Below are 13,561 nucleotides of genomic sequence, written 5' to 3' on the forward strand. Positions count from 1 at the left end.
GAACTCGCTCCCAGCGCTGTTTTGAATTGATTCCGTAAAAACTCTACAAGAACAAAAGTCGATTTTTATCAGCAAGTCATCCCCGTGGAACAGAAACCATGGAACAGAACCATGGAACAGAACCATGGAACAGAACCATGGAACAGAACCATGGAACAGAACCATGGAACAGAACCATGGAACAGAACCATGGAACAGAACCATGGAACAGAACCATGGAACAGAACCATGCAACAGAGCAAGACTATCAGACATCAAACTCCTGATCCCTACTTTCCATAGCGCTGTATTCTTTCGGCGCGTCTGATTGATTCGATACTCCAAGGTTTTCCTTTCGGCTTTTTTCACGCGCTTTTTTCTCGACGTTTCCTTTGGATGGAAAATTTCCCCCCGCCGTGAATTCAACCAAAGTTCAGTCTCATGTGGATCATCGAAAACAGGCTTTCTGAAGAAAGGATTCCACACAATGACTTGTAGGAAGACGTTCTAGAGCCATCTATGCATGGACCCTCATCCACAGAGACACAACTCTTGGAAAACACTGAGTGATAACTCCCTTACCCCCGATTTCCCAACAACATGCCGCAATTTATGAGCATCGAGAAACATTAATGGAGCAGAATAATCGCATCCGGGATGGTCGCATCGAATGTGATCTTCATCGACATGTTGTTTGTATCGATCTGGATGGGAAAATGTTTTATCACAAACATTACAATTGATGGTTGAGTCGTTTCCTCTAAAACAAAGAAATGAAGATATTGATTCAAATTTAAAGATTGACTATATTCAGATCTCAAGAGTGATTCAGATCTCAATAATGATCTGCGGCTGTCGCTTTTCATCTCAGTGAAGCCGGTTAAAAAAAAGATGTATCGGATATGGAAATAACAGATTTCAGTGTACCTTTGCCGTTTCCTCGGCGCCGAATTGAAATCATTGAAATTGCCACGAGCGATTTGTTTGTGGCTCGCTAGGAGGAAATCCTGGAGGCGGGGGCGGAATGGAAGGAAGAGACTTATGTGAGAAGAACGTTGGAGCAGAATTTGAGTGAGGAATAGGAGGAGGGGGTGGAATACAATGGTGGGAGGAATGGGAATGCTGGGAGGGATCCGACGGTTGATAGGGATGATTTGTGGATTGGTGAGAGATTCCATAGGGACCACTGGAGCGCTGGTGCTGACTACCATGGGAGGGTTGGTGCTGAGTACCATGGGAGGGTTGGTGCTGATTACTATGGGAGGGCTGATGTTGGATGGGAATACTGAAGGATTGCTGTTGTTGAATCGGAAATGACGTCGGGGAAGATTGATGCGGTCCCCTATGCGATGAGTTGGGAGACTGCCGTGAGACGGATCCTAGTGTGTTGGAAGGTTGGTCCATTCTGGGACATGGATGTTCGTACGGGGATGTTGGATTTGTAATGCGTGAATACGACGGTGGAATACCAAACTGAGGGTGGCAATGGTGGGGTTCCTGGTTTGGACTAGGAGCGGAATAAGGAGATGGATTGAGAGACTGGCAGGGGGAAGAATTTCTGAGTACTGGAGAAAAGTGACCTTCTAGACGCTGCTGATGAGACTCTTGAGGGGACGATTGGCTGAATGGAGAGAAGCGCGCGGGAGACAGTTGTTGGGAATACTGGTCGGTATTGGGATACGGGGAGTGGATTGATTGAGAGTCGATTTCTGAAGGAGGAAAAGGGACGGAGTCTGGTGAAGGAGGAAAACCACGAAAGAAGGAAGAGGGTGTTTGGTTTTGCGTAAAAGACGGCCGGGCTGGAATGTGATAAACGTCTCGATTGTGAGAAATAGGAGGGGGGTTTGGTTGGATTTGCGATGTATAGGAGGGTCCATAGTTCATACGAGGTTGGGAAGAAATCGACTGAAAAGAATTCTCCGCAGTTGGTTGTTGCATCCGTGAAGAATTTCTCCATGGCCTCCGATCTGGTGGATCGAAAGGCACTCCTGACACTAACGAATCCACGCTCATTGAAGAACGATTCAAGTTGTGAGTAGCACCACGAAGCACTGTAGAGCTATTCCTTTCTCCAGTATACTCTTCGTTGCGAATACAACCCTCTTCCTCGTCCGAATCGATCACATCCGTAACAATCTGAGAATTTCCTGGGCCTGCGTGCTGAAGGCCAAAACAGGGCTGATGGTACATCGCCAAATAAATGACAAAAATAACCTGGTTTCTGGGACTGTTCCAGGACAATGAGATGAAAAGTACAACGCAGTGGACTAGGCTCCTGTCTTGTCCATGCCATCTTGCCACGCAACTGTGCTAATTTGTTAATTGTGTCTGTGTCAAGCTTATTGAATACTTGTGAACAAACAAAAATCGATTGATAATCATATGAATAATTTGAGCCATATCCAACACTTTGCTCAGCAACAAAAACCCCCACTCCCATCCGCAGCAATTCCTGGTGGTGCAATGGTGGGCAGAGGAAAGGAGTGTGCAAAGAAGGTTTTTATAACGTCAAAGGGAACTTACGTCGCAACAGTACCAGAAGATCTATTGGGGAAGGGGACCTATGGCGTTGTGTACCGGGTTCGAAACGAAAAAGATCCTCGAGACCTTAGAGCCGTCAAAACGTTCACACCAGAAACAATGGATGAGAACGAAGGAATCCCACCCACAACGCTGCGTGAAATTAATGCTTTGAAGGTATTGCGACATCCAAATGTCTTGAAGGCCGACGAGATCGTTTTGCCTCAAGGGCAACAAGCACTGACAGAGATGTTCGTTGTAATGGAGCTGTGCAAAGGAACGCTGAAGGACAAAGTGTGTGACATGATACTGCGCTACCTGAAATCAGATCCAAAATATTATAACTTTCCGCCTGGTAAATGCCCCCCAGGCCTTCGACTTCCAGCTGCATATGTCAAAGAGGCTAAATTGTTAGCTTACCAATTGCTCAATGCTTTGGCGTATATTCATTCTCGTGGAATTATTCATCGGGATCTTAAACCAGTAAACATCATGTGGGGCTTCGACGACTTGCTTAAATTCGGAGACTTTGGATTGGCAAGATTCATGCGAGGAAATCAGAATTCCAAGGACAACGTGCTGCCTATCACGGGAGAAGTTCAAACAATGTGGTATCGCGCCCCAGAAGTTCTCCTGGGGGATGAAGTTTATGGTGCTCAAGTGGATGACTGGAGCATTGGCTGCGTTATAGCTGAGCTGTTTCGTTTTCGAAGAAGCAGCTCCACCAATCGAGTTGAGCCGGAACCGTTGTTCAATGGTCGCAGTGATCCTGAGACCCTTCTCATGATTTTCGAGACTCTTGGTCGACCTGATGTCAAGTCCGATCCTGGGAAAGAATACTTGGGGAAGTGAGCCAAGGAGTTTTCCAGTAGCATTCCTCATCCCTTTCTGGTTCTCATAGACTCCCGTATTGGAGCTCCGAATTTCCGAAATGGGACAAGGGAACATTGCGAAAGAGGGTGCCTTTGATTGATGACGATGGTCTCGATCTTATTTCGCATCTGTTAAGGGTCTCTCCATGCGAGAGATTTGTCGCAAAGCATCTCCTTGATCACATTTGGTTCAGTGATGTACGCGAAGAGATCAAGAAAAAGTTTCAGCCATGGTGTGTTGGACTTGAACGAGGATATGAAGTGATGGCAGCGATTGACCGTCTTCCGAATGCACAACCACTTGTCGAGATTGAACGGAAGGAGCATGAGACAGGTAGACACGCCACAACGACAGCCTTGCAGGGAAAGCCGCAATCTGATCGTCAACATCCAGGCAACGCATCAATGGTGGTAACGCGAAGTGCTTCGAATCGAGAGGTACCCGATGCGTCAACAACCCAAGGAGTCCCACCAGGCAATCATGGTTATGGGTCTTTCAGTAAACAAAATGGTGAAGCAACTGGGCAACTAGAAACTCGGACAGCTGGTAAACCCATCCCGGTAGCATCATCACGCCAAGGGGGGCAAGTTTTGAATAGATCGAATTCGAAACCTTTAGATCAAAAAACAGAAAAAAATAACATTCAGACGAGTAATGGGTGTAATAGCTATAAGAATAACAAAGCACCATCAAGCGTTTCAAACGCAACAAGAGAACAAAAGCAAATAAGAAATCAGGAATTCCGCAACGACGATAGAGGTGTTCCATCTCAGCATTCACATTCTTCAAATGAGCAAAAATCAACAGGTGATGTTGCTTCTTCAGTAACAAAATTCAGCGGATTTGATCGACCACATAGAGCCCCCACCCAGTCGGATGGAACTCAACCAGTACGTCAAGAATCATTTGAGAACTTCAAACCAAGTTCGTCAGTCTCCGGGACCTCGTCTTTTCAGAACAACTATTCTTCTCACAACACCAGAACTCAAGCGCAACCTGACCAAGTTCCCGCAAAGCCTCCGTCGGTCGTTTCGTCTGCCACCACGTCAGTATTTCCCGCTAATAGAAAAGTTCCGCCCAATCCTGCGTCTGCCACCAGTGCAGCCGAACAGAGGAGAAGCCGGGGAGTTCCCAGGGCGAAGCGGGCTGCGGGAGCAACTACCCGAAGTCGTCGTATGGCTGGCGAGGTTCAAGGTCGAAATCCGTTTGGATCGAGTGCTCCAATCCCAGCGGGCACTAGTGGGACCGCAAAGGGGTTTCAGAAATCCTCTTTGGCGGCTGCCCCATCTGTTGGATGGTCCTCTCGCAGCCGAAGCCCTGACCGAGGGGGAGGAGCTGTATGTCGCCGCGATTATCAGAAGTTGCCTGCAAATCAATCACAGCTGTTCCCGTACATTAGAGTCCATCAACAGCTTCCAGATGAGCAAAAACAAGATCTCAATGCGACCACTTCAGAGACGACAGTTGCTGCAAACCGCCGACAGCAGCCATCCCGTGCGAAACAGAATTGAATGGTGCTCAATGCTTTCTCTTTTCTTCCCTAGATTCTTCAGTGTAGTATGTGATTAATTTTTCTATTTTGTCTGTGTGTGTATCGCAAATGTTGTTTTATACGAGGCGGGCATTGTCTCAACAAACCGCATGCAATGCTTTTTAAGACTTTTCTGGACCGCTTCACAGTTTTTGAGTAACTTGAGCTCCTGCTATCATGACGGGTGCAACACTGCAACAAGATCTTGATGAAACGGCAATCCCGGAGCCTACAAAGGATACTTTTGGCGTGCCACATCGCCCCCAAGACATTCCACCCATCAGTGATCAAAAGACCTACACTTTCCCTGTTGTTCAAAACAAGACGACACCGTCTTCAATTGTGCCTTCAATGTCCACTCCAACCATGATTGGGGGCCACGTCGTGACGTCGTCCAGAGTTATCAGTTCGACAACAGGGGGCAGCAATCTGCAATCTATCGCCAGTCAGTATAAGTCAGGAAGCGTGATTGGCCAAAGTAGCGATTTTACGACATCCCTTCCTCAACGAAGAATGACCGGAGTCTACTCGAATCCGAGCGGTCGATCACTCTCGGGTCAGTTCGCAGCGAGTTCAAGCACTCTTGGAAAGTCGGGTGAGTACCGACATCCTTTCTTAGTGTTTCTACAATTCGCTCTTCCAGCTTTGACAGAACGCTACATCACAGGACAAACAGCAATGACGAGCAGAACAATCACGGGACAACAGACAGTTATCAGCACACGAGAGTATGTTGATGAGTCGAGAGCACAAGTTGTTTCTGAACGGATTGACGTCACTGAAGTCCGTATTCCAAAAAAGATTGTTCGTGAGGAAATAATTGAAAAAGTGATTGTCGTGCCAGAGAGACTTCTACGGGAGGAAGTCGTTGAGGAGGTTGTTCAAGGTATGAGATTGACGTAAAAGGCCTTGCGTTAGCATGCAGAGAATTATGCAGTCATCTACCCGAATGATTACCTTCTTCGCTAGTCCGTCAAAAAGTGATTGAAGTGACCAAACCAATCATTCAAGAAGTCACTGTTGAAGTTCCTGAAATTGAATATATTGAGAAAATTGTTGATGACGTCCAAATTATACTTCAAGGTGATTCTTTCTTGTGTAACATCAATTTTGATCTACTGATTTTAGAAAAGGTGAAAGAGGTCCCAAAAGTTCAAATTCAGGAACGAATTATTGAGGTTTGTATGTTGTTCTCTACAGTTTCCTAGAAAGATAGGAATGGGGTTGGAGAAGAATCCGTTAGTAGCTACGATTTGTCGACATGTAGAAGTATCCTACTCACGTGGAGGTATTATCGCTAGGTGCATAAGAAGTAGAGGTTGACGCTATAAAAAAAAACTTTGGCAGCCCAAAAGAAAGACCGAGAGGCTAGATCCTACTCTAGTCGAGGGATCTTACTCTAGTCCAGGGATCCTACTACAATTGAGGGACCCATGTTAATATTTGTAATTTGGGAAGCAATTCGTTGTTTCAGATTCCCAAGATTATAACTCAAGAGAAAATCGTTGAGGTGAGCACATCTTGTTTGGAGTGATCAAGGATTTTCTTTCCAGGTTCCAGAAATCGAATATCGGGATGTTCCATACGAAACGGTTGTCGAGGTACCAGAAGTACAAGAGCAAGTCGTACTGAAACAGATATCGGTTCCTCAATATGTGGATAAACCGTATCCAGAATACCAAAACGTTGAAGTTGAAGTAGATGTCGACCGAAGTATTCCCATTCCAGTCGAAGCTATCACAACTGTGGAGTTTAAATTCCCAAAGGTGAATCAACACTTCAATAATATGTCGATATGTCAATAATATTTCGTTGGCCGTTTCTAATTGGGATACTTATTCAGTCCATTTGTTCTCAAGCGTGTTCCTACAATTCTTCTCCGATATCTCTCGCGTTGTCGCAGATCCGACCACGCTACAAAGCTGTCGAAGTTCCTCTTTACGTTCCGCGTTTCGTTGAGATTGCAGTTCCAATTGAGATGATGGATGAACAAATGGTCGCCAACGCAGAATTGTATTCACAGCAAGTCAGTTTCCTAGCGAGCCAATCTGCTGCAAGTTTATGTGAACTTGAGAAGCTTGGAGGAAACCTCAAAAATAGCGACATCAGCACATTCGTGAGTTCTAAAATGCATCGCTGTATTTGTTGAGCGTGTCTGATTCTACAGCTTGGAGCCTTTAAAACCACACAACAAATGGCTGGCTTCTTCGAAGGCGCTTGGTCGTCGGGCCGCCTTTCAGTTGGCAGCACAAGCCATTTGACCGTCACCGCAACAAGATGCAACGCTGTGGTGGTATCCAATACTCCACCAAGCAGTGCTGCAGAGGTATCAGATGCTGCGGTGGTATCAGGTGCTGCGGTGATATCAGATGCTGAATCATCAAGCAATGATGTGGGAGAAGCGGATGGCGTTCCGATGAAATCTTCAGAACCAACTGTCTCCAACTTCGATGGAGCTGCTGCACCAGGGGAGGGGCCTTCGATGAAGGAAGAGTTGGTTGCGCTTAGAAGGGCGTCTGTTCAAGACGAAGCACCGCCAGATCAAGAGTCGGATGACACACCTATTTCCCCTTAAGCGTATTTTAGAAAATTGCTTGATGAGTTTGCTATCTGAAATTCTTGTTTGAACTATTTCAATTCAAGGCTTTCAAACTTCGTTTTTAAAAAGTTTGTCTTTTTTGCTTTTTTGCACTTGTTTTTTCTCCATGTATGGCGAACACGCGGGTCTAAAGAACAGAAGGACTGATGATGCCAACGCCTTCCCTGAAAGCTCTTCACTGCTTCCAAGCAAAACGATTCAAAGCATGGATTCCGATGATCTCCGATGTCAAGAGAAAGAGGGCGGAAGAGAGAATGTCCGATTTTGACAAAATGAAAACAGAACGATTGAAATTTGAAAAGAGAGTGAAATCATATGTTGCTAAGACTCTTGATGAGAAAAGTTCATCAACAATAACAACAAAACTACAAGCGGGGAAGGACTCTTCATCAACGCTTGAACAGATTCAAGATCTGGATAAATGTTTGATTTTCGAACCCCAAGTTCTTAAGACCCTCACTGTGAAATCCCCGCCTGGAAGTCAAACTCCCTCAAGCGCTTCCACTCAGCCGTCGAGCGCTTCCACTCAGCCGTCAACAAGCCCATTCACGGCGATGCGTCTGCTTTCTATTTTGGCAAGTCCTTCACTCCAAAACGTGGATGCCCAAGTTGCTGTAAGTATTCACCTCGGTGTGGACTTGAAACGCAACTCGATGCGGGGACTTCTCACTTTCCCACATTCAACGGGAAGTAAAGTTCGTCTTCTGGTTTTTTGTCCGGATTCAATGGCAGCAGAAATGCTTGACGCAGGGGCAGACTACGCTGGAGATCATTTGATCATGGAAAAAGTTTGTCAAGGGTCGATCTCAGTAGACAAATGTATTACGACGAATGAGTTTATGCCAAACATGCTTAAAATGGCTCGGATTTTGGGTCCTAAAGGTCTCATGCCAAACAAACGGGCGGGTACTATTGTTTCCAATTTGGTTGTACGTTTTTGATAAATGACAGGAAACATGAAATTATTGATATCATGTACATGAAAGAATACATGAAATTATTGATAATGATAATAGAGTATCAATTTAGAGTGTATCTTGATTTCTTCTTTTCATCGAAGGACGCAATTCAAGAAATGAAATCGGGGGCCATGGTTGAATTTCGCGCTGAGACTTTCGAAGGATGTCCGGAGGATCAAGCACGTGTTAAACTACCGATTGGGTCGTTGGAGCTCGGACCTGAGGCGTTACTTGCGAACTTGAAAACGCTTTGTGTGCAGGTTTGAGTCTTCTTCGTTTCTGTTTCTCCTTTGTGAATTTCGCTGTCTCATCATTTTCGTTCTTTTGTTGTCTTCAGATCAACCGAAATAGATTGGAGTTGATGGCGAGTATGCCAGTGACGAAGAGCGTCGGAGCACAAAAATGGCCTCCCTTCAAGAGACCCCTCCCATCCCATTATCTCAATTCTCCAGATATAAGAAGTAAACGAGTCACGTCTCATTATCATCTAATGGTTCTTCTTCTAGTGCTCGTCAGTCCCGTCCGGGATAGTTCTGCTTCCAGAGATGATAACTCAGCACAATCACAGAAAGACAATTTGTTTCAACATGGTTCCCTCTTTTTCGAAAACTCTCCTTCAATCGCAATCCCACTTAATGGATCCGCCCTTAATCCCAGCAGTACTGGATTCACCACTGATTGGGACTTTCAGTAAGAAACGAGAGTGCATCTGTGTATCTGTGTTCATCCGTGTTTCCGTCACGAGTCAAATGACTTGACTATATATATATATATATATTAATTTCACTACCAAGAATCGCTGTGTTCATCTGTGTATACGTTCATCTATGTTGAGTCTCACTGAGGTGAGAAGTATCAGAATTGCTCTCTACAGATGAAAGGATGATGAAAACGATGAACACACACAATTGGGACGTTCAGTTGGGACACTCACAGTTGGGACTTTCTAGTCCTGCTGAGGAACGGAATGTTTTCCCCTCACAGGGAGACGGATGGTGATGGGTCGTTCCTCTGCGCGACACCAGCACGGAACAGTGGAAGAAGGCGTCAAATCTGTGCGATGATAACTGGGTGAGGGATTTTGGGACATTAACAACTGAACCTGGGCCATCGATGCCACGACTGCAGTCTCTACAAGGAGGATGATTTTGGAAGAATCACTCAGTAGAGCGGCGACACTCACCTACTCTCATAATTCGTGGACCCATATGACAAATTTTGAACCCAAGGGATTGCAATTGATCAATCTCGAAATCAAGAAAACCGCCCTCGGGGCCTAAAGCCAACAAAACTGGGCCTGAGAGCAAAAATGAAATGAAGAAATGATTTGAAAATGTTGTACCGTGATGATTCGAAATTCCAACAGATGGGTGATCGAGAGCAAAAGAATCCGTAGAGGGGTGGAGGGCGATGAGGGAATGATAGGAATTGTAAAGATAGGGAGAATCGTTGGGACAACAATTCATCTCGGAATTTTCAGATGGAGCATTTGGAGGAGACACATCGTTAGGTCGGACGATGAATTTTGATCCTAGTTCGCTTAAACATTTCTCCCATGATGCAAAGACAAACACTTCAGGAAAGAACGGATCCAGGGCTGATTGTTCTAATCCTGGTGGAAAATCAGTTGGTCAACTTGGTCAGATTTTTGTTTTCCTGAATAACTTGCCTAATCGGAGTGACTCTTCAATCGAGTCACGAGATAATTTTGGGGATGAGAAATAAGCGATTTCAACGCGCGATGTTGGAGTGAAAATGAGTCGTCCAACCCCCATCGTTGCAGCGCTCTATTGAAAATGACATGAATTTGCAACATGCCAGATTGTTGTGCATAGAAAAATCCGTACTTGTAAAACTTTATCGAATGTTTTTGGCCTTGGAAGTGCTACTAATAGATCAATTAATGGTCTTCGTCGAGGGATGATGTCGTTGCATTCGCATGTCGGTGGCTGTGGAATCCCTGGATGTGGGAAACCGACAAATCGCTAGAGCGTGCATCAATTCACGCACCTTTCCATTCACCGCAGTGAGAGAGTTGCAATCGAACTGTCACATCGTATTCTTCTTCTCTTGCACGTTTTCTTTTTTTCGAATCTGCCATGGGCGTGTTTTCAATTTCCACGACTTTCCCCGATCCAATCCATGAATTCGAAATTCCGACATTGACGGAACTGCCAGTCTAAAACACAACGATATAAAGAAGAACGAAATAAAGAATCTTCTCACAGAGACTTTTAGAATTTCAATTAAATGCTTGGCTTGCCTTCCTGTCACAACCACCAATCCACTATTCTTCTGGAGCTCCTCAGTGAATTGGAGAAGCAACAAATTCATCTGGTGGAGCAGGTCTCGCCGCCTTTTTGGAGAAGGTGACGCCTTTGACACCTTTGCACATATTTGTTTCAATAATTGAGGCTCGCCTTAAAGGAATGTTTAATTTTTCCATGTCTCAACAGCTTAACCTTTTCTCTTATCAACTACAAAAATCTCAAGTTAGCTCACGATGTGGGAAACAACCAAGAAATTGCTTGACTCTGGATTGGATTACCTGGACATAATGAGCTGTAGCGTTCCCTGCCTTGAGGGACGTAAAGGGTACGCTCTAGCGATATACTTTATTGGTATTTTCAGTACAGGGTGATTCCGCTAGCATCAGTTCTCAAACCCCAAGCCAGTCAGGCAGTAACCAGATCTCCAAGGTTGTTTAGACTATCGTACTTCTGAGACCATATTCTGAAAGTCACCTGTTATGGAAATGGCAGTCGCACGCGCGCACAGAGAATGGGAAAAGATGCCTGTTTTCAAGAGGCGTTCTTGGAGCACAGTCAGCTTCATAAGAATGCGAAGGAGGGAACCACTTCCTGTTCTAGTTAAAAATCATCGCTCGCATTACCAGGTCCTCTGCTCCTGTCCTTTTAAATGGTTGGAACGACTTCCAAAGAAATTGCACCGGTTTTGATTAGCACCCTGTCATTCGGGTTGCAACATGGACTTCTTAGAATGCTCATTGCTAGCAAAAAGGCGACTTCTGCAAAATCGCAGACAAATAAGAAGTTCGGACCATTTCTGAAGATGATCTCTGGAGTGCCGCTTGACGAAGCATCGAATCGTATCGTCGCTACAACACACGCCTTCATTGCGATTGTTCTTGGATTCCTGTCGCTTACGGTGGAACTTCGTCCATGCGGTCAGACTCTAGGGACAGTTCAGAAACTCGCAATGCAGGTATCCCTTGGATATTTTTGCTACGATCTTCTATTCGAGTTAATCAAACTCAACGCTCTTGATATGATCTTTCATCATGTATTCGCTGTCGGTGGATTATTATCTGGAATTTGGACGAATCGCAGTGGAACAGAAATTATGGGGAGGTAGGTAAGGCCAGGCCCTTCATACTTAGGGCCTTCTCTTACGAGTATCTTTTGGATGGGTCACATTTTCTCTTTTTCAGTATTTTGGCGGCAGAACTCTCTACTCCCCTGCTTCACCTGCGATTCTTCTTGAGAGCAACTCCAGGAGCAGAAATATGGACGAGCAGAGTATCCTTTGCATTCGTTGCGGTTTTTCTAACTGCTCGAGTTCTTACGCTTGGTCCAATAATAACATATTTCACGCTGCTGTCATCTCCAATCCTCGTCCAGATTTCTGGCGTGTCACTATTTTGCGTTTCCCTTTATTGGGGCGTTTTACTAGTGCGCATGACTTATAGACGCTTGAAGTCCGAAGCGAAGCATGAATAGAGATACACAGACATTTTTGCACCAATTTTGGATTACTTTTGTAATGTTTTTTTTTTTCTTTCTTCTTGTGCAAACACATCTCTGCATGCATATCATCATCCGTCGTGGTCCTGATCGAATTTCCTTCCTTAACTCTAGAGAGGGCGACGAATGCAGCGCCATGTCAGTTTAGTTAGCCTTCCTGACTTTGGGGTGCCACCAAGTGAAAATGGCCATCAGAGATTCTACGATTCGTATTTGCTTGCTCAGCACCGGAGGATGAGAAGCATGCAGGAGGATCATTCGAATGCGGACTTTTCAACGAACTTCTCCACCGGAAAAAAAGTTGACCTCGCAGCAGCATTTCGTCGTGAGATCAGCCTCCCCAACAAATCCATCAAAGGCGGCACTGCAACCTCTGTTTATTCGGGAACGACAGCACGGACAGATGTCCGTAGCGAACTAGTGTACGAACCTATCGATTCCGGGCGACCAATTTCCAAGCAGGCTCTTGTCCGTTCATCGTCGCCCCAACTTCTAGGATACCATCGCAAAGCAATCCCGGATACAGCGAGTTTTGGTATAACAAATGATGAAACAAGTGAAATTACTTCAAGTCGGGCTTCCATCGATCAAAGCCGGTACGCCGGAGTGGGGCGGCGAAAACCTCCTGTGTCGTCAAGAACGGACGACGAGGCGCGAAGGGCTGTTCCGTCAAATCCGCGGCGAAGAGCGCGGAGCGGTCGGTCCCAAAGTGCGCGGTACGACAAGAACCGGCATCATCGGAATGGCCCCCTGATGCAGATGGTTCAGGCAAATGGAATGCAGTATGGCCAACGCGGAGGAATGATCTTCCCACCGCCTCTCCCTCAGTATCCCCAGCAGCTTGCGTATCCACTCATGCCTGTCCCCCCCATCGTCCAGCCTGGACTCGCGAACCAGAACCTGACCCTCTCTCCTATTGCTAGTCGATCACTTCTCACCTGCAGTAGAGAGTTCCAGTCGCAGTATCCAAATGTGTATTCTGCATTATGCAAAGGACTTATTGATGTTGGGAGACTCATTCAAAACGAAATTGTGATTCCAATTAAAGAGGAAATCAATTTGCACAAGAATGCAATCAGGTAAGCAAGATTCCCAGCTATGAGCTTCCACTTAGCCATGAGCTTTTTCTTAGTAGTTCTATCGTGAGGCATCTGCAGCTCTCTCATTCTATCTTCGATTTTCCAGGTCACGGCGAGCCGTTATAGCCGCACTCTCAGAACATCTATGGAAACCGTTGCATGGGAAGTTTCCAGATCCAGCAATTGCACCAAAGCTTGTGAGAAAGGTTTCTGAATACTTCTTCGATAAGATTGAGGCAGGAATCCAACAAGCCGAA

At 45.6% G+C, this 13,561-nt stretch overlaps 2 protein-coding genes across 2 annotated transcripts; one reads left to right on the top strand and one right to left on the bottom strand.

Annotated features, from left to right (window-relative positions):
• Window positions 1–936: 936 nt before the first annotated feature.
• Window positions 937–2,169, bottom strand: LOC129617111 (uncharacterized). The gene has a single exon (XM_055532502.1). It carries the CDS (start codon window positions 2,167–2,169, stop codon window positions 937–939), a length of 1,233 nt encoding a protein of 410 aa, XP_055388477.1.
• A 192-nt stretch (window positions 2,170–2,361) lies between these two features.
• LOC129617112 (serine/threonine-protein kinase MAK-like) lies at window positions 2,362–4,883 on the top strand. The gene is made up of 2 exons (XM_055532504.1): window positions 2,362–3,347; window positions 3,401–4,883. Exons 1-2 carry the CDS (start codon window positions 2,362–2,364, stop codon window positions 4,881–4,883), a joined length of 2,469 nt encoding a protein of 822 aa, XP_055388479.1.
• The last annotated feature ends 8,678 nt before the right edge of the window (window positions 4,884–13,561 follow it).

Source organism: Condylostylus longicornis, unplaced genomic scaffold (assembly GCF_029603195.1).
Source record: "Condylostylus longicornis isolate FDR11 unplaced genomic scaffold, ASM2960319v2 ptg000405l, whole genome shotgun sequence".
In the NCBI taxonomy this organism is placed as follows: Eukaryota; Metazoa; Arthropoda; class Insecta; order Diptera; family Dolichopodidae; genus Condylostylus; species Condylostylus longicornis.

What these genes read in the sequence shown, in the direction of transcription:
- LOC129617111 (XM_055532502.1), bottom strand. Translation starts at nt 2,169, where the DNA reads ATGTACCATCAGCCCTGTTTTGGCCTTCAGCACGCAGGCCCAGGAAAT.
- LOC129617112 (XM_055532504.1), top strand. Translation starts at nt 2,362, where the DNA reads ATGAATAATTTGAGCCATATCCAACACTTTGCTCAGCAACAAAAACCC. An exon ending in GGGAAAGAATACTTGGGGAA is followed by an intron (nt 3,348 to 3,400) that starts GTGAGCCAAGGA and finishes TGGTTCTCATAG; the next exon opens with ACTCCCGTATTGGAGCTCCG.